The following is a 21,472-nucleotide window of genomic DNA, read 5'->3' as shown; positions in this document are numbered from 1 at the left end:
GATAATAATATTGCCGCTTAATGAAATATGTCGGAAACGCAGTGTGAGCATCAAAGGAATTTCATAATTAAAACGTCTACCCTTTTGGATCATAATATCAGAAGCCGAATTTCTATTACAGATACTTTTTAACGTGCATTGAAATAAGATATGCATAATGTTATGACAGATATTATGTACAATCATCTCATAGTTCAGATTTCATAGTTACATGACGTCGTTTAAGGCTTTCTAATTCTTATCTATCGAATGATATAACGCTTGGGATTGCACAAATCTCACGTTTTTGCCAATGCGATAAAATAAATGTATTGTTTCACTTTAGTTTCGTGAAGTAGATTTGTGTATCCAATATTTTTCCATGTGAATATTTGCGTACAATTCAAATTCAACGCACATTCGGACGCAGAACGTTTCACCTGCCATAGTTTATTACCTATTCAACGGACTCGTACAAATAAAATTGTATAATGCATAAGCAAATGGCGAATGGAGAGTTTGATTTACGAGGGAGCGGGTGGCCGCCCGAGTTACGTGTTGAATAACTAACATCAAGCCATTGGCCATTGGAACGCTCTATCATATCTTATAGGGGATGGGACCCTACTGCAGCCTAGGCCAACTAGCTCAGTTACCTTTGTATTCAAATTAAATAAAAACACATAATTAGGTATAACAGATTACAACAGTTCCAAAATTTGTGAAAGAAAGGTGAAAATTTGATTAACAGCTCACAAGAAAGGTGAAAATTTGATTAACTTGCACACTGAATATCATGTTATATATATGATATTCTGTGTGCAATTTATATATCTTTTATCTAGGAATGGAAAACATGCATAAGTGCACATAAGTGCACATAAGTGCTATGCATGCTTTCCATTCCTTTTAATATTATGTATTTTAATTTGTAATGGTACATTAAATTGTTAAATAAAAAATGTTGTGTGGTTTTATGAAACCACGGTAAAAGTGAAACTTAGGCACAAAATTATCGTATTTGTACGATAATTATCGTACGGTTCGACCGTCACGCGACATGCGCTACACAGACCAAAAAGTTTGAGACGATGTAATAAAAGTTTCACTTTAATAAATAATAAAATAAATTCGAGAGAAAAGCAGCTATGATACTATAGAGTTTTAGACAAATTAATGCGTTACAACAAAGTGGGGTGTTCAATTTTAGCATCAGTAATTAATAACCGATGAACTACTAGCAGATAGTAGATAATATTCTTCTATTCTTACCAATTATTACAATCCTCTACCAATATAACATCCAAATTCAATTATTTCTCGTTTCACCTTTTCATTTGAACGTCCATCAAATGACCTTCACTATACTGCACACTAAACCAGTTTCATTATTATTGATACTGTCTACAAGCCTTGGGAGTATCCTGCCTCCACATACTCGAATAATTATTAATAATTATTATAAAAATTTTAACAATTTTTATTCCAATATATTTAATATTATATATAAAAAATCACTGTTTCTTTCTAGGATCAAGACTTTATTCGAACACAGGAACCATAAACAACATTTTCTTCTATCCTACAGTGGTGCTTGGATTCATTATTTTATTGGCATAAAAACATTGTGTACATTTAATAAACATATAAATGCATAGTAACATTATTTGTTTAATACCTATTACATTTATACAGCAAAATACATCCTTGTTTGGTATTTTACAAATTCTTTTTTTTATGCATAATGATTACATTTACTTATGATATTATAAATAATAATAATATTTAGTCAATGATTTTTGCCTATAGTTATTATAAATAAAATCAGATTAACTATTTATTGCAACACTAAATATTACTACTATTTTCATATTTTAAGAATTATCGATTAAAATAGAGCTGAAAACAAGTAACAAGTACAGTCAACCAAAAGGTTCAATATTTTATTTTTATTTGTGTCAATCAAATACAAAGAATATATAATTGATAATCTTGTAAATTAAACACACTAAAATGGTAATGTAATGCATAACAAAATAAAATACCCATTTTATAATTATTTATTAACAAACTGGCTTATAGTGCTACACAGAAGACGATGCAATAAATAATAATTAAGAAAATACAGCAATAAAAGTTCAAATATACTAAGTGAAATCGTTCTTTCATTAATGATTTCTCTTTTTTTAAATACTTAATATCTGAAAATATATATTTCGATGAATCATCAGGAAACTATGATTTTTGCATCATTAGAAGTAGTAAATAAAAGACGAGCAATTTAATTCATAATTAAATTAATTCTGATAATAATCATTAGATAAGATTATTGAATAGATTAAGTTCAACCAAATGATATATGTATGATAACATCTTATCAAATGTTATGTTTGATCCCTTCAGCAAGAACTACTGATACGTCTTGGAAAGTATAGATATTTAATCAATTCTAATTCAAATTACGTGGAAAATTCAAATCAATATAAGCCTAAGGTTATCTTGAATGGAATTGTTTCGAGGTATTATAAAATACTTATAGTTTTAGATATTTTAACATCCCCAAAAGTTCCTATCATGCTATAAACATAAGAAAGTCAATCTTCTCAAATACTGACTTACATAATAATGTGCTTACTAAGGTGATTACTCTTTCTAACGGTAATCATAAAGATGATGAGGAAGAATCTTCTATAATATGAATATTTCTGGCTATTATAAAAAATTACCAGTTACATGTCAATAATTTTTTATGCTGCAATTATGAAAACTTGGGTTCAAGTAGTCTTTTTGTTCTAATTCACACAAAAATTTCCATGATCCAGTAAAGTTCATGTTTTTATGTTTACGCAATCTTAATATGAATGATGTGGTATGAAAAGAATATAATGAAAACTGAAATTGTTTTGTTGTTGCATCGTTGTATTTCTCTGAAGCTGAACGTGCATATGAAGACTACGAAGAATCTTGACTATACTTGTAAGATTGCGGTACCGTCGAAGTGTGATACTAAGGAAAGATGGAATTTATTAAAAAGTCATTAGTTCATTGTTTATAGTGTTTCTATGCTCGATTACCCAACCTATACCTGTTCGCAATACGCTCGACTGAGGTGCAAGTGGTAAATTATGAACTCTTAAGTATAATTCAAAGTTTCTTAAGGAATAAATATAAAGCCCTGTTTCATTTGTGAAAATTTATTTCTATGAAACCTTCATCTTTGAAACCGCCAATACAGTTGTATTTATCAACAATAACAGAATCTTTAAATAATAAAATATAACATAATATCTTATGTTGGATTTACCTTGGAAATAAATATATTTTAAAAACACGCTTTAATGATGTTTAGCGATTTTCATCAGGATAGATAAACTCATGAAATGAATATGCAACTACACAGATTTTAAATTGCTATTTTCTTATCAATATCATCATTATTTTCATACTCTTGTAAATAAATAGGAAATTAGCTGGGCCCACACAGAACGAGCAGCCTTTCTAGGCAATTGCTGCGTGAAGTATCTCGTTTAGTGTAGACGTAGCTCAGCCGATCATTTTCCTGTGCAACACACGCGTTTTCCTCTATGTAGGTCCGCCTTATTAATTATATTGTATTATTTAAACAGTACCAGTCAATTTCCTCTTCAATTTTAATTATATGTACAATTTGCCCATGTCCCAGTTACTATAATGGTTTTCAGACAAACATTGCTTCGATAGTACCTAAATTATTATCCCCAAAGGAACCTTAACACTATCACTTCTTTGATAATTTTTGAATTTAATTTTATTCAGTCAATGTCAGCAATAATTGCACTTTTATTTACGAAAAACTATATCGCCTTTTATGATCACTGCATAGTATAGTTCACTCTCTATGTGTCTATGTGCCCTAATGAATGCTTAGATCTTTAAGTGTGCAACGGAATTTGTTATTATTCGATATATAGAGATTAAAGAGGAAAGTTTATACATATTACTAGCTGTGCTCCGCGGTTTTACCCGCAGTGCTCCGCTCCATTAGTAAGACGACCAGATGAATTAACCTTTTACCAACCAACTCTAGATTATGTTATCGCTTATGTACCTATATTATTTAGTTTTCACCTTGACATGTTTATCAAGATTTATATTGTTTATATATGCTCATATTATCATAACTAATTTATTTGTTAATGATAATATATTCTACAATTTACTTATTTATGATATTCGTACAATCCATTTACTATCTTCATATTTTAAAAACTATAAACTTCGTAAGGAGTTCAATTCTGAGGAGTTCTATAGGCACTTATTCCGATGTATTTAGAAAACGGCGCTTTTAGAGCAATTTTACGTCACTATCACAATGCACTTTCGCATGAATTTTCGTCTCTTTTGTATCGATAGAAAAACACTCATTTTCAGCAACCAACGATCAGCAAACGTTGACCAGATTCAGAAATATAAGCCCAAAAAACAGGCATGAACGATTGGCATTATCTTATATCAATATTTTTTTTTTACTATCTAATAGATACAATCATGCTTACCTGTAAAAAGTATTACTGAAGTGAAAAAAGAGTATGCATTAAATGCTTTTTTTTATTTCAAGCAAGTTAGCAAAAAACAAGCGTCTTAAATACGAATAGAAGGGATTTTAATATCCTTAAGTAGTGATGATACTGGTTTTCTCTCTTATAAAAGACTTGCAAAGTAATCCCAAGAAGGCGTATAGATATCTTGCAAATCTGCTTGAGTCATCGCATCCTTTACAAATAAATAGGGTCCAAGAAATGTTTCAAAAGCGGTTTCCATCTCAAAAAAGGGATTTTAACCTAAATTTACAAACAAACATCGATTGTAATTACATTACACGTAGGATATACTTCCCAAACATTTACTTTCTGTTAGACATGATTCATATTTTTTATAAATTAAATAAACAGAAATTAATAATAAAAATTGCCAATTTATAAAAATCAATAAATTACAATTATATTAGGATAGCTGGAAAACTAAACATTATCCTCATTGTGAATTTGCATAAAATATATCCTGCTTGCATAAAATATAAGGTTTGAAATGGAAATTCTCATTTCCAAATAAAATTAATTAATGCGGTTAAAATTCATCGATACTCCATGGTAAGGAAAATGTTTTGTGTGATATGCTTTTTCTTTTCAATATTTAAATTAATTATTATATTATCATTATATTGTTAACTATGTGACCGGTCAAAATACCAATATGTTTTGTCACTAATGAATACCAATTTATGTTATCAGACCTGCATAATTTACCTTATTGTAATGAGAAAAGAATTAAAACACTCATTTCAACAATTCACATTTATTCATATTAACAAACTGACTAATTGTGTGACTATCAATGATAGTAAAAGACGGAATATAGTAAAGCATTATTATTACAACAATATTTAAAATATACAAATAATATTATTTAAACTTAATTCTCCTTAATCCCGCCTTCCCTTGATGTGTTTAAACTTCTTATGCTGAAAATAGAGATTGTGGCAAGAGTAATTTTAATTAGTGAGTGATATCAAATTTAATTATACTAATGAAATAATTATTTCGGCTTATAAATAAATAAAACGAATAGGTAAATTTTGACCAAATGATAACATCTTATCAAATGTTACGTTTGATCCCCTTATTTCTTATTAAAGACTAGCTGCTCCGCGCGGTTTCACCCACGTGGCTCCACTCCTGTTGCCCGTAGCGTGATGAAATATAGCCTATAACCTTCCTCGATAAATGGGCTATCTAATACCGAAAGAATTTTTCAAATCGGACCAGTAGTTCCCGAGATTAGTGCGTTCAAACAAACAAACAAACTCATCAGCTTTATAATATTAGTATAGATATATTTTAAGACAGTCCATTTGAGTTCTAAACTTAATTACCAGGATATTTATAAAGAAATGTAACTGTTAGAAGCTATTAATATAATGGGTACCTAAATACATTGTTATAGAAATCTGAATATCTTTGCAAGAACTGATTTTTAATCATAACAAATACAGATCTACTTACTTGAAATCCAGAATGTTTATTCGACTCATTGCTGTAGTCACTTTCCTCGGAAGAGGAAGATGATGATGAAGAATCATCATTTTTATCTCGGCCCTGCAGTAGACATGATTTTAAAAATACAAGATAATTCTTGTGGAGAAAACCTGGATTGATGTTACTTATCACCAAATAACTATAATTTATATTACCTACATAAAAGGAATCTAGAGATTTTTAGCCCCGGTTCAACGCTGACTTCATTGATGTTTGAAGCTTTATTGAGTAAATCAAATTAAAACTAAGCTCAACCAGACCTTAAAATTTTAAATCTTGTATAATTACTGCATACAACATATTTGGGAAATGAAAAACCTTGTAATAAATTAACACAATAAGTATCTACCCAGCATACTGAAAACAATAACTCCAGAGTATGATAAAAAATATAAAACATGCTTCGCTAAACCATGGACTCAACAACGTTTCTCAATCCGCACCAAACTTAAAATAAAAATGTTGAAGTAGAAGTTGGGCAGGCATTCGTCATTATTGCTCATTAGAGCCGCAATCCAGCCTCGCTTGAAGAAACTTGGCGTAATGCGAGCGTTCTCTAAACAAATTGGAGTGTTTCCTATGTACTAACTACTTCACTAAAATACCAATGATCCTACAAAGTATCCAGTTTTGTACTGGATGACTATGATGTTATTTTATTAGCACTATCACACATTATAGATTAAAATAATCAAGTTAATTTGTTGTAAAATCAGAATATACCATCATCAGGTATAATCCAATTTTGATATTCTCATTTAGTTGTTTATTAGAAATGTGGTCTCATGGTCCTATTTCAATTATTGGTCCAGATCTAAAAAAAATTCAATTTCCTTTATTCACATGCATCCGCTTCTTGAAGTTGTTTTCTTTTTTTGATAAAAAATATTTAGATACTATTTGCTGTTTATTTAAAAAAAGTCATACCTTATTGCAATCATTGTCTTCCTCTGAAGATGAAGATGAAGATGATGATGACGAAGATGATGAATCATCTTCTTGACACTTTAGCTTACGATTATTTCTTATTATTATTATCTGAAATGCAGAAATAATTAAAGCAAAAAAGTTATTTGTTCGAAATAATATTCAGTTTGCTAGTTGCCATCTCTAAAACCATCTAACAAATGTTAATATATCGACCAATCACCATCCACATCAGATATTTCATTTTATACAATAATATTACAGAAATCGGATGAAATATTCATTTTATAGTCATTACCTCGTCACTGTCGTCATGATGCGAGTGCCTTCTGAAAAAAGATTATCTTTTAGTGCATCATAACAATTTTAATTGTGTATTCAAAGCATAATTTTGTTGAATAGGGGAGTAAGTTTTGCATCTGGGCATTTATTTTATGAGAAAAATAAACAATAATATTAGATTTTTTTTAATACAAGAACGATATTCGATTTTTAACGTATTTATCTGTCAATGTATAAATTTTTACACAATTGATACGTACCGTGATGGAATACATTCAACAACAACTAAGAGAACAAGAGTGAAAGTAACAAAAATTAAAGTTTTCATTTTTTAATATAAATTCTAAATATGCGCAAAATCTTGTCTACTTCGAAATCACTCCTAACACCGACTAAAATAGACTTGATAAAGTGGACTTTTGAATAAGGTCGTATTGATAAATATTAATTTTGCAATTAACCCTTTTAGAGATTTAAGTCACTGACACAAATATTATTGCACACATTATAGACCGGGAGATACTGACACAAAATTTCGAGTCATTTGTAACAGGATGGCGGTTCTACAGGGGTCTTAGTACGCAATGATAAAAAGAAAAATGATGGTGTGATCGCTGGTATCGGTGGTTTAGTCGCGTGGGCGTTAGCCGAACTCGTCGGAAAAATAGCGAAAGTCAAACGATTTGTAACACAAAAATTTTAGTATTTACCGATAGCCCATAAAAAAGAAGTAGGCGGTAGTGTCATGCCATACTTTTCCGGTGTGACTTACAGCCCGCCATACCGACGCGAATATGTTGATTTAAATAAAACAATTATTCAACCATTTGTACCAGGCTAACTTTTGCACAGGTAACCATCGTCGTGCAGCCATTTACGAAAATCGCCATGCCATACTTTTCGGACGATTCTAAATGGTCGCCATACCGCCGAAAATCTGCAAAAAAAATTTATTTCGCCAAACTTTTTGTACCAGTATTGCATTTGGATTTTTGGAGATTATTTGATAAAATGTGACCATTATTATATTTGCCATACTTCTAGTAGGGGGAAAAAGTGCTGTCATACTTGAAAAATTAATTTAGTATGAATTTATATAAGTGAAGATTTCCAACACCTAGATCTTTGAAATTTTGTATTTATATTCTTTGATCCTCAAACTTCCAGGAAAAATAAGTGCCATACTGTTACAAATCGTTTGACTTTCGCTATTTTCCGACGAGTTCGACTAACGCCCACGCGACTAAGCCGCCGGTACCAGCGTTCACACCATCATTTTTCTTTTTGTCATTGCGTACTAAGAACCCTGTAGAACCGCCATCCTGTTACAAATGACTCGAAATTTTGTGTCAGTATCTCCCGGTCTATTATCTCAATTTGTATTCTAAATTAGATCAATGTAAGTAAATAGCATTGACATTTCTATTTTAGTATGTAGGTATTATATACTCACTAATATCATCAATATGTGTTTTGTAAACATGTCACATAATTTGTACCAACATAATATTATGGGCTTTGAAGTAGCACTTAGAAGAAAAATATAACCTACTAGCGGTCCGCCCCGGCTTCGCCCGTGGTACATATTTCGCAATAAAAGGTAGCCTATGTTCTTTCTCAGGGTCTAAAGATTATCTGTGCCAAATTTCATCAAAATCGGTCCAGTAGTTTATGCGTGAAAATCATACATACATACATACATACAAACCTTTCCTCTTTATAATATTAGTATAGATAGAATACGATTTTTAATTTAATTTTATAATTAAAAGTAAATAAATGTCATAATTATAGGTTTTCTTATATCTGCAAAAACCTACTTTAAACGATAAAATAAATGTTACAAAATAAATATATACCTACACAAAAATTATGCAATATATTCAGCACTAACAAATGTTAGCTACATAATGTGTATTATTAATTACCATTTCTTTCTACTTAGTTGAAAAAAATCAAATCATTAACCAAAATGTTTAAAATACATACCTACCTAGCAATACATATTGGTTGGGAATGTGTCCCAATAACCACTTATTTAATCATTTTAACCGACAAAAAAAGGAGGTTCTCAATTTTAACGCATTTTTTTTTCGAAGATAATCATTTTCTTTTCTGTAAAGCTTGTTATACTATTTTAGCTTATCGTGTAAAGGTTTATCAAATTATAATACATATACTAAAAAAGTCATCAGCTATTTTAGTCTTTAGTGTTGCTTTCCTTCCCTTTATTATTTATACTTCAAAAAAGATACCGTTCAAAGCATAGATCACGTAGTTTTAACAAATACAAATTTAATAAATATTACTTTTGTTTTCTTTGTGTATGGTTAACTACATATTTTCCTTATGGTAAATTTGAGGATAAATATTTTCAACAAAGGCTTTAATTTTTAAAGCAAATATAATGAGCTTAAATTATTCATCGGTGTGTCATATTAAGGATAAAGTGTTATGCAAACTGTACCATAAGCCCAAACAACATCGCGGTTTCCTTATAGATTTGCGTAATAACTCGATTAATTTGAGGAAAATCTAATAGAATGCAATACATGTAAATTAATATTGTGCATCATCATCTTTATTATCGTAATCATTTGAATTAAATATTAATAGTAATTAATTTAATTGTTTAATTAATTTATGTCCACTTGTGGGGTATAGGACAGATGCTGCATCTGTTACACTATGCGGTGTTCTTTATGGACAAGAAATGGATCACCCTTCTGTGCTCTGCCAGACTGAGACATTTTTTGTACTAGCCCTCACTAGAAATCTAACCCAGGATCTCTTGGTTCACGCTCAAGCGTCAACAACTGCACCACAAACTGCACACACACAAACCCAAGTGGCCATATCCTCTTTAAAGTAATTGAAATTATTTTCATTAAAATTTCACGAAAAATAGCAAAAAGATTAATTGCTACGATTAAAATACGATATACTATCCTATTCTTGAATGGAAAATTAAATGGGATACCTATATAATAACATATTTGACGTTTTATGTATGTGAATTCCACTTGGAAAACCAAGACAAGTTATGTTATATTTTTTAAAACAAATTATTTCCTCGTATATCGTAATGTAATTGTTTTGAAAAAACTCACTCATAGCACATAATACAGGGTGGAAATTTTCGATAGGCCCTAAAGGGAAAGTACTTGAAATACTGGAGATAGCAAATTTTGATAAAAGGAAACATTCCTTTATTTTTTAAAAATAAAAATAGCTGCATTCAAAGATTTTCGAAAATTCACTTGCTTCGACTGGGAATCGAACTAACTTAAAATTTATTATTTGATTCTTCAAATCGACCTAGTCCTAGTTTATAAGTCCTTCCTTACCTCCTAAAGGACCGCACCGCTTGTAGCGCCTAGTCCGGAGGTTTAAATTTAGATACGTAGAGATATATTACACCTAAACTTCTGTAATCTTACTTTTTCTTATTTATTATTAAATATTATTATTAAATATTATACAATGTAAGTACATTTAAATGTTTGTAGGAATGATTTCTTCAAAAGGTGAAAATATTTAATTTAATAATAATAAATAACTTTATTGACATTAAAAAATAGGTACAGCTTATATTATATGAATCCATAGGCTCCTGAATTAGTTAAATACTGTGTCTCAGGAGCCACAGTATATAGTTATATATAATTAGTAAGAAATAATGAATATCACAGTATATTCTGTTACGTACTTTATAAACATTTGCACAACAGCATCGTCATCTATACTTATAATAAATCTGTAGAGAGGCCAATTCTGTACATGAAATATATTTAAAAAAAAACTATGAAGGGGTGATAAGGGATCGCTACTGATGCCAAAAATGCAATCAGTAAAATTTTTGTCTGTCTGTCTGTCTGTCTGTCTGTCTGTCTGTCTGTATATTCGTTATAGAAACAAAAACTACACGACGGATTTTAACGAAATTTGGCACAATTATTCTTCATACTCCTGGGCAGGTTATAGTAAAAGAATCATGTAAATCGGTGTAGAAACACCAAAGTTATACATGAAATACGCTATAAGTCATCGCGCGTGAATTACATGCCATAAGGATTATTTTTGTGTATCAGTTGCCGCGTTCGACGCGCTTCGCGGCGGGAGCTATAAAATGGCGGCGGGTCCGCACCCGTTTCGCGTTGTCACGGCATCACGTGTGAACGGCTGAACCGATTTCGATAATTCTTTTCTATTATATTCCTTGAAGTACGAGGATGGTTCTTATGTAGAGAAAACGTAAATATGTACCACGGGCGAAGCCGGGGCGGACCGCTAGTAATAACTATAATTCAAACCAGTTTTTAATGACTTAAAAAGCGTCTCGTGGTGATCAAACGGACGATCGGTATTTTTGTTTCGTAAACGACAACGTAAATAAGGAAAATATTCCGATTATTATTTAAAAAAACTAAAAAAAATTGCTAATACATTAAATATTTCGAAATCAAGGCTGATTATTATAATCTTATGCTAAAAACGCGTTTCAATGGCGCAAGAGGTTATGTAATTTAAAAATAGGACTCCTCAAAAATGCAGTATGTAGGTAGGTATTCAAGTATATGAATATACCTAAACAAAACATTGTTGATGATTATTTTGAGATATATAATTTTCATGACTTCCCCCTTTCTCTCACTATACCTACATGTTAAAAGTTAAATAAAACTAGTAAACTTACTTATAAGTTCACTTTATTTCCAATAGTTACTTTACCTGTTTTTCATACTGATATAAATCTTTGACAATTTTGAATTTTTATTGAATAAAGGGAAGTTTGAAATGGCATTATAAATTCAACAGTGTGCAATCAAAGCGCCACTGGCCGAAGAAAAAAACCTTAGCGGAAAACTCGTTCTAACTTTTCCTATTTTTCTGCGTTAATTTCACCTGAACCCATTACACTTTACAACAATTCTTAGTGCGAACGATTCTATTAGGATGTTTAAATTGTAATTTTAAATGACTTTCTGAACTTTCAGCGACAAAGAAATAGTAAGAGATCATTTAAAGGAACAAAGGGGACAGGATTTATTACTGACGGATAGATTTTTATGGGGCATTGTAATGATACTGAAAATTTTTGAATATATAGAATATGTATAAATATGATCAACAGATTATAAATTTATATGATAAACAGAATCGATTCTAAATTACAATCTAGTTAAATATAATACCAAAAAAAAATTATGAGATACCTTTACGTTGCTGTTTCAAAAAGAAAAATATAAAATCGATCAGCTTCAATAGCCAAAAAGATTGAATGAAGGAACCGATATGAAATTGGTACTAAAGTTGAGCAATGAAATGTTAAGGGTGAATAAGTTAATTGGTCCCCCGAGCGTATCGGCGAGTCTCTTGTGGTACAGAGGAATGCATTTAAATTGGATTTTAAGAGTAGAAATCGCCAGCGCTCCACCTCTCCGAGCCTTGTTAGAGTCAATCTCAAAGTTTACGTAAACGAATAAAGCTTCGCTGTGAAACTGAATTTATTGGTATCAATTGATGATGTAGGTATACGCGGTAGGTACGCCTGATTTACGTAAACTCACGGTATAGGTCTACATTTTTAACATACATACTGTTTTAACATTCGGTTTTTGACTATCAAATAACAATATTTTTATTTTAGCTCTTATTTATTCACAGATTACAATCGGACTATCATAATACCTTAATAAATACCCACGTTATCTGTGCGTAGTCTGAGAAGGGAAGCTGTTTTCTTTACGAGCTATTTCGCTTAGCCAATATTTCTCTGCGACAGTACGCGCTATCATAAAATAAAACGAAAAATTCCTGTTCACTTCCTTGAGCCACGGTCGTCATGAAAATCATAAGAGGCGAGATTTTATGACCGCCGCGGACAATACGTATGGTTAATAATAAATACAATAAACATTTATATTGCATATGCAGTAAATATGTTATATCCATAGACCATATTGCTTATGAAATATATTTTGACTTAATGTTACGAGGTGAATAACAACATAATATAATTTTAAAATAATCTTTTAATTTCTATCTGAGTTGAAAATAATTTGACTAGTGAAGTTTTCTCTTAACTGCTGATTGATATTTTCTTCCATCCAGTAGATTTTCACCGAAAATAATGCTTTGGAGCGCGAATTTCTTATTACCTAAATATGTGATAAAAAACTCACGCTCTTATAGCACATATTTAATGAAGTATATTATCTATCGATTTGGTAGGTAACTAAAAGTAGGTGCAGATAATTTGTGTACTAGCACGAGTCTGGTACGACAAACGGTATATACTCCGCCGATTGTGTCGCAGCACCGCCCTCAATTGTTCTACATGAAAAATTGCCTATTCGAATTGTTCGCGAACAAATGCGTACCGTGCGGGTCATTACGCTTTGTTTTAAGAGTAAGTACGACAAAAAATTGCCGTAGTAAAAAGCTAAAATTTTTCGCTTCCGCTCTCTTTAAATGAGGGTACTAGAACGCTGTATAAACTCCGGCTAATTGTTCCTGAGCCTGAATCTTTTTTAATCTTTTAATTTTCGTAAGAAAAATTCCCTTTATGTGAGGGCTTATTTGTTTGACAAGACCATTGTGAGCAACGTCGCTGCCCCTACAACCGCACTACTCAATGAGATTGGCTATAGGTATAATTTTACTCCAATAAGTAGAAAATAAGTATGTATGTATCAGTTCTATAATTTGACTCTAAAGTACAGAAATTAAATTAAATTCTACAATTTTACCTAATACTCTTCAGTTTATCTACACATTTCTAAAACAATACTTATTTTATTGAACACTAGCGGTGTGCCCCGGCTTCGCCCGTGGTACATATTTTGCAATAAAAGGTAGCCTATGTTCTTTCTCAGGGTCTAAAGATTATCTGTGCCAAATTTAATCAAAATCGGACCAGTAGATTATGCGTGAAAACCATACATACATACATACATACACATATACATACAAACATACAAACCTTTCCTCTTTATAATATTAGAATAGATAGAATAGATAGAAATTTTAGATACTAGGTGATACTAGGTACTAATAGAATTAAATAAGTGTGTCGTTTCTCTGACATTTTATTTTCTCACTTCTTCACAATACATAACAAATAATAATCTTATTAAAATATAAGCGTCAGTATGTAATCAATGCATGTTTAAAACTCTACGTATAGAGTAGCTGAGGGAGATGAATGGCCATTAATTAATTAAGCCTGGCCCTTGGTGATTACACCCTTAGGATCCATTACTTAATTAACATTACTCATGTGTTGATTTCGAACCAAGTTTTCAATGGAACATTATCGATTAAATTGTCTAATATTAGGTATGTAATAAATACAATACTTTTATCGCCTTTTTCCGATGCTATTACTCAGGCATTTTACTGCGATTTCGCGATAATATCAAGATAATAATGTTATATTTGCTTTTCTAATTAATTCTGTTAACACCGAGGATGTATTATCTTTATTGGTGTAATATTTGATAGAAACATTCTTTAAATTCTAAATAATTTGATTATCAGTAAATGACTAAGACAGGCTTGAGTCAGTAATATATTTTAATCATAATATATTTCATTTTTCACGACTTTTACCAATTTCAACCATTGATTCAAAAAGCACTAGGTATCCATAAGCATAATAAGTAGGTAAAACATATCTTTATAATATTACTTTTATTTTATAAATCATTGATTTATTCAATATTCATATGCTGCTTTAATATTTATAGTTATAGTTGCAAAGTTAACTTTTCTTTATTCTTCTTTATTTTATATATACAAATAAAGTGTAAACGAAAATGCCGGTTAAATCATCCAATAAGAATTTCCCTAAATAATTCAAGTCAACCTAATTGGTTGTTATATTTTTTAGTCTGGCAAGAAAGCCGTTCAGTAATCTCAGTATTAAGAATTATGCGTGACGAGGGATTTGTAACGTGTTTTTCGCGTATTTTTAGCCCGCGCGTCGCGTTCTAGCACCTTCTGGGATTCCATTCCGAAAAACCTCCATAAATATTTCTTAAAGTATTTGTATCTTCCTTGGGGTATCGTTAACACAATGCTTTCGTTTTTCGAATGTATTTTTCCGCTCTCGCTGTACAAGAGTTGCCACTAAAATTCAAAAAGTTATATTATTAGGTAATAAATATATGTTTTGTTTTTTTTATTATAATATCTAGATGCATTAGGTACCTGTACATGCATTAGGTTGCTATCAGAAAGTTTTAAGTTAAAAGAACCTATTTTATTTATTTATTTATTTATTTATATAAGGCACAGTTACAGGATATAATCTTAAATATAAAATTTTGGCAAACATGTAGACGGACCCGCACGTCATAGACTGCGTAGTTTCAGCTTTCTAGAACCATACATGTTATTCAACATTCTATTCGAAAAACTTAATTAAAAAAATTATCTGTTCTAATGTTAAGTTTACTATATATACCTGTGTAATATTATGTAAATTGGAAAAATTAATTGTAAAGCCCATACAGTATCTATGTTTCTATTTATTAAATATATAGTATTGTTTTTAATAAAATGCTTATTATTTATGCATAAATAACAGATTAATTTATGCCTGGTATCAAAGATAAGAAAAATATATAATATAGAGTTCAATTGTCATATATATTTATCACCGCATTCAACACTCAAAATAAATCGCTGCTATCAAAATGCGATTATACTAACTGTTTACAATCTCATAAAATAGCAGACGTCGCCAAATCTAATTTCAGAGGATAATAAACACAAACAGCGACATTTTACAACCTACGCCATTATGTGAACAATTATTACCGTTATAAGTAGATCTGTATCTGATCTGATTTCATTACTTTCTTTATAATTAATCATTCCCAAAATCATTCAAAATCATCAATCTTGCATCTTTTGCCATATCATAATGACATTTATATGAAAAAGAATTTACATAAAATAATTTTGAGATCATCATTATGAATTCACTTCTTGTTTAACACTCTACAAATCAATAATTCACTATAATGAATTATAACACCTATCAAAGGGAACCAGTAATAAAATGTTATGAAGAGAATTTGTGATAAGTATTCTTTTTATGTTCATAAATAATGTATTGATTGAAATAGATAATTTATTTTAAAACATTATATAAGGAAAATGTTAATAATTAGTATCTTTATGATAATGCTTGAGGAAACAATAACCAGTAGGTATCTATTAACTACAAGTAACGCAAAATGATATAAACTGACGTTATTAATAAGGAAGACGATTCATATGCCTACAAGTCAGTCTTCAAGTGTTGACAAAGCAAGAGCACATTATGATTAATAATATTAAAATGAATCACATAATTGTTATGTGTGGTTGTCTACTTTTTGCTACATGTGTCAATTCCAGATCAATTGAGTAAGAACTACATTATAGAGTACTAAAAACCACCTTTCTATAATTTTTAAAATATTGTTTCAAACGTTCAATTTTTTTTATTTGTATAATTTTTCAATTTTCAGAAAAAGCAACAATATCAACATTCATCCCGTAGAAAAGTTTCTTGGGGTACATTCAAATATAAACTGTATGATGATTTTAATAAGTTTTAAAACACAAAATTTAATTTTTCGTGTGATTTTAGGTAAAAAACAGATACAAAAGGGACTTTTCATATGAAGAAATATTAAACAGACTTCAATTTCCTGTACGTAGATTTTTTACGTTATAACCATAAGTATAGTTTAATATTTTTGAAAGATATAGGTATATAAAGTTACAGATTGTATGATCAGATTCATATTATTTTAATTAACCAATGCTAACTAGCAATGAAAAAGCTTTTTAAATGCAAATCGTAAAAAATGTATCCACGATTCCGATCAAATTTGAGACAAACTTAACTTTCTCATTAGAAAACTATGATTGAACTTAATTTGCAACAATATACCTATTTTTTAATTATTAATTGCAATTTTGAATAGGGTAAAAGATTTGGAATTTTTCCATCACTTTGCTTTAAAAGAATGATTCCTCTTGAGTCTAGAATGTTGATCCCTTGCTAATGTCAACAAATGTTGTCATTGCGATTTTTTGATTATTTGTTTGATTTTTTCAGGATGTGACATCTACTAGTTATGTAAAAAAAATTATCGGTACTGGACCATTAGCCAACAACATTGTTATGGTCGGCTTCGGTAAGGATAATAACAATTATATTTCTTTCCGATAAGAAAAGATTAATTGTATGTTGTTTAAAATACTTGTGAGTAATGTGAATATTGGAATTAAATTTAATAATTATAATAAACGTTTTGTGTAACTTATTTCATTTTCCTTGTTTTTCCTCGAATATGGTACCTAGAGAATATACAGTTCACTTTGTTTTTGTTAAATAATTCAATATACTTTTTTATAAAAGATATTGATTATGTAATGAAAAAAGTAGATATTTAATGTCAAATTTAAAAATTACCAAAATATGAAAAAATTTAAGGTGTTGGAAAGATACGTACCTATTACTATATATATAAGCTACTATATAAGTTTCAAAGGAAAGGAACTAAACATCGAAAATAGGCTTTCGTCGATTGTGCAGATGCGAATTTTGAAGTACTTTGGCCACATCACCAGAAATATTCCTTGGAGAGACTTGTGGTGCAGGGACAAATTGAGGGCAAAAGATCACGGGGCCGCTCACCTACACGTTGGACCGACCTTATCGGTAAAACGACCCAATCCAGCAATGCTACCGATCGTGAGAAATCGTATTGTTGGACAGGGAGCGAACAAAGAAGTGACCACATCTAACAAGAATAGAGCACCATCACCATAACCACGACCACTCTGTCAAGAGTGTACGACTAAGAAGAAGGAGATATTATAGTATTGTACTATTCTAATCTTAAAGGCCACAATTCGCTCTGACTTGTTTTATATTGACTCTGTTACAAGATGATAAGAAAGAGTTATATTGTATGATTATAAAGTAATATACAAATCAAATTGAAGTCGGTGGCCAAAAAAACCAAAACATTATTATGAGGCACTACTAACTTTGTTTTTTCCTTTTTCAAGGCAGTGTAAGTTTTTGTTAAAATTTGTTTATTTTTTTTTCTATTCAAGGTTCAATTTTATGTAAGTTATACGGTTTAAATGTAGACCATTAAACGCCAGTCCTAAGTTCCTTTCAATTTCTCGGGGTTGTCAATGTCAAATTCTGGTCCTGTTTCGAACCACGTTGAATATGCGCTACCTAAGCGTTCTATCAGATGATCGGCAAGTTGTGAACGGCAGAGGCTACTTCAGCCGTCGCCACCTGTCGACGGCTGCTGTCGACAGGATTCAGGTCAATTTTAAAAGATAGACATATATACATATATGTCTATCTTTTAAAAGGAATCTTTTGTCTAGGAATTTATTTTGATATAATATTAATAATTTAAGAACATTAATTGTGTCGTACATGATTTCTATGTAGCTTTAACCATTAAGGCTGCACACGCGACGGAAGCTTAAAAAATGGAGTAACTTCTCCCGTTTTCCCAATATTTCCCTTCACTGCTCTGCTCATATTGATCGTAGCGTAATAAAAAGTATATTATAACCTGCCTAGGAGTATGAAAAATAATTGTGCCAAATTTCGTTAAAATCCGTCGTGTAGTTTTTGTTTCTATAACGAATATACAGACAGACAGACAGACAGACAAAAATTTTACTGATTACATTTTTGGCATCAGTAGCGATCCCTTATCACCCCTTCATAGTTTTTTTTTTAATATATTTCATGTACAGAATTGGCCTCTCTACAGATTTATTATAAGTATACTTAGATTAAAAATATTTCATGTACAAAATTGGCCTCTACAGATTTATTATAAGTATAGATTAATATAATTTCATTTACTTTTAGGCTGAACGAAAACTACTACTTAGAAAGTTCGGTAAGTGTCGACTTTCAATATTCGCTTAGTAGGTACTTCTTATCTAAAGATAATAATACATATGTATATATATCTTTAGAAATTGAATGTTATACATGGATATGGATATATATATATATATATATATATCCATGTATAACATTCAATTTCAATTGTTTATTTTATTTGCGTTTGCCTCGGTTCCACCAGGGACTTGGTTTTATTTAGATTTCACATTTTTTAACAGTTAAGTATTATGTTGTATCCAAGCGATGATAAATTCAATAAAGCAAATTTCAGTAAAATCCGTTCAGCCGTTCTTGAGTATAAGTGATGTAAGTGACTAACGACTTTGTTTAATATAAGTACATATATTTTATATCTAACAGGTATATCTATAAAAAAATAATCGGGATATAATAAATAATATTTCATCTCATTATATCTTGTTTATTTAAAACTACGATATGAACCATAAAATATGATTTACAAAATTAATTCCAAGCTATGATTAAGATTATTTTAATAAAGTTTTTTATTCATTGCAGGTTCCAGGTCAATGTCATAACTGTAATTATGTAGGAAATGGATCCAATAATACCAATACTGTTTATATAAAAAGTGATTCTCCTAATCCTTAAGATTAAATGATTGTATCTAAAATGTACCCTAAATATAAGAAAATAATAATATAACCACCATAACTATAAAATTTAGCCAAAAATAAAAAGACATCAGATTTTAAAACTACTTTTACTTCGTTCATTTTGTGTAAACACAACTTAATCAATTTTGAACTATGCATAAAAAATGAACACATTAAAAAAGTGTAGTTAATTATTAATATTAAGTTGTGTCATATTGCTCCTGAATAAAGTAACAAACCATTGAAAAATGATACTTGTGGCTGTTATTATATTTTGTATGTTCTTGGATAAAAAAAATGTGATAAATTATTTTTTTACAAAAAAAAAATGATTTAATTTCACTCTATTACATTAATGATTCCAAATAAGAAATCACAGAAACTATTGTTTACTTTGTATTCTTGCTCTAATTTCTAATTTTTACCTTTGAGCTTTGCGCAAATACTGCGTTCTGATGCATTTTAATCGCGATGTAAGAGATTTTTGTTAATACATATGTATAAAAATTCAGAAAGGTATTGTGTTTAATTTTATAATAAAATCTTGCTCTCTTATCTATTTTCCTATCCCATATGATATTCCTCAATTCCCGGAAGAGACTGCACCCAGATTACCTATGGGGTTTGGAGACCTGGCGAGCGTGCAGGACGTATTATAAATTGATTTTTCAATATATCTACGCATATTGTGATGTTAATCACCACTGCTCGAACGGTGAAGAAAAACATCGTTATATCATCTTCACTATACTAATAAAATATTGTGTCTTTATTAATTTCTAACGAATTTACTACTATAGTAATGTCATACCTGTCAAGTCAATATTAAAATAGAGTTCGAGTTTGAACGCCTCTTTTGTAAATTGTAGTGCTGGTTAACGCATGTAAACACACACACAATCTATACATATAATAAAATCGTAAGAAAGTCAAAACTGTAGTGTTTTTTGAAGTGAAACTTCTTTATCGGGGTTGAAAAAAATTTAATGTAACATTTTTTCGTTACGCGTGACATTTTTCCGTTACGCGCCATCTTTTTCTTATCCCTACCACGCGTGATTCGACGTATTTTTGTAAAGTTGCATATAGTAAATTATTTTTTGAAAAATAAGGTCATAAAGAAGTTTAACTTCTTACGTGTGTACACTAGTACACGCACACATTTTTTTTTAAGAATACTTGAAATTGATATCGAAGCCAAAAATATAGTTTTTAAAATTTTTGCCTGTTTGTCCATAAATAAAATCGAATAGAAATACAGAGGTGGCACTATCCTTTTCTTATATGGTTATGAAATTGGTATCAGGATATTAATGTTTTCTTTAAATTGTGTGATAAATAAAGACAGCTTAAAAGTTCTCCAAGTAAAAAATATTTCACGATTTGTTTAAACTGTTTTGTGTTTATTCACCAAATCGATCCAAATAAAATTTAGGTAGTATGGAAATCTTTCAAATTTCTGGATCTGGAATGAAATGAAATAAAATATAATAGTTTTATCTTGAAAAAATCGCATGCAATTGCCGTGAAGAATACAAACAAAGTAAAGTCTAATCTCTAAAAATATATTTATTTACGTAACGACCCAGATAGAGCCAGGCCAAGCATACCTATAGTTATGTTATCTGTATATAAAAAAA

General features: G+C 30.1%; 2 protein-coding genes across 4 annotated transcripts; one reads left to right on the top strand and one right to left on the bottom strand.

The window, feature by feature from the left end:
• Positions 1-5,303: 5,303 nt before the first annotated feature.
• Positions 5,304-9,528, bottom strand: LOC149902377 (uncharacterized). Of its 3 annotated transcripts, none has more exons than XM_090110061.1 (5): positions 9,437-9,528; positions 7,279-7,306; positions 6,981-7,091; positions 6,021-6,113; positions 5,304-5,479 (listed from the first exon to the last, which is right to left on the bottom strand). In XM_090110061.1, coding segments are annotated over exons 1-5 (273 nt in total). In that variant the 5' UTR covers positions 9,439-9,528; the 3' UTR covers positions 5,304-5,440. The 3 variants fall into 3 exon arrangements, with proteins under 3 accessions (XP_089966187.1, XP_089966185.1, XP_089966186.1); XM_090110059.1 differs by lacking the exon at positions 9,437-9,528 and adding an exon at positions 7,523-7,765 and having other exon boundaries at positions 7,279-7,309; XM_090110060.1 differs by lacking the exon at positions 9,437-9,528 and adding an exon at positions 7,523-7,765.
• A 7,023-nt stretch (positions 9,529-16,551) lies between these two features.
• LOC149902376 (uncharacterized) lies at positions 16,552-17,589 on the top strand. The gene is made up of 4 exons (XM_090109874.1): positions 16,552-16,682; positions 16,787-16,832; positions 16,909-16,971; positions 17,383-17,589. Exons 1-4 carry the CDS (start codon positions 16,597-16,599, stop codon positions 17,494-17,496), a joined length of 309 nt encoding a protein of 102 aa, XP_089966000.1. The 5' UTR covers positions 16,552-16,596; the 3' UTR covers positions 17,497-17,589.
• The last annotated feature ends 3,883 nt before the right edge of the window (positions 17,590-21,472 follow it).

This window comes from Colias eurytheme, chromosome 15 (assembly GCF_061535395.1).
Source record: "Colias eurytheme isolate Ceu_HAF_F1 chromosome 15, ilColEury1 Martin Lab GWU primary, whole genome shotgun sequence".
Lineage (NCBI taxonomy): Eukaryota > Metazoa > Arthropoda > Insecta > Lepidoptera > Pieridae > Colias > Colias eurytheme.
The sequence above is the reverse complement of the archived record's forward strand: the minus strand, read 5'-3'. Positions and strand labels throughout refer to the sequence as shown.

What these genes read in the sequence shown, in the direction of transcription:
- LOC149902377 (XM_090110059.1), bottom strand. Translation starts at nt 7,590, where the DNA reads ATGAAAACTTTAATTTTTGTTACTTTCACTCTTGTTCTCTTAGTTGTT. An exon ending in GTTGAATGTATTCCATCACG is followed by an intron (nt 7,310 to 7,522) that starts GTACGTATCAAT and finishes ATCTTTTTTCAG; the next exon opens with AAGGCACTCGCATCATGACG. An exon ending in ATCATGACGACAGTGACGAG is followed by an intron (nt 7,092 to 7,278) that starts GTAATGACTATA and finishes TCTGCATTTCAG; the next exon opens with ATAATAATAATAAGAAATAA.
- LOC149902376 (XM_090109874.1), top strand. Translation starts at nt 16,597, where the DNA reads ATGATTAATAATATTAAAATGAATCACATAATTGTTATGTGTGGTTGT. An exon ending in GTCAATTCCAGATCAATTGA is followed by an intron (nt 16,683 to 16,786) that starts GTAAGAACTACA and finishes TTCAATTTTCAG; the next exon opens with AAAAAGCAACAATATCAACA. An exon ending in CCGTAGAAAAGTTTCTTGGG is followed by an intron (nt 16,833 to 16,908) that starts GTACATTCAAAT and finishes GTGTGATTTTAG; the next exon opens with GTAAAAAACAGATACAAAAG.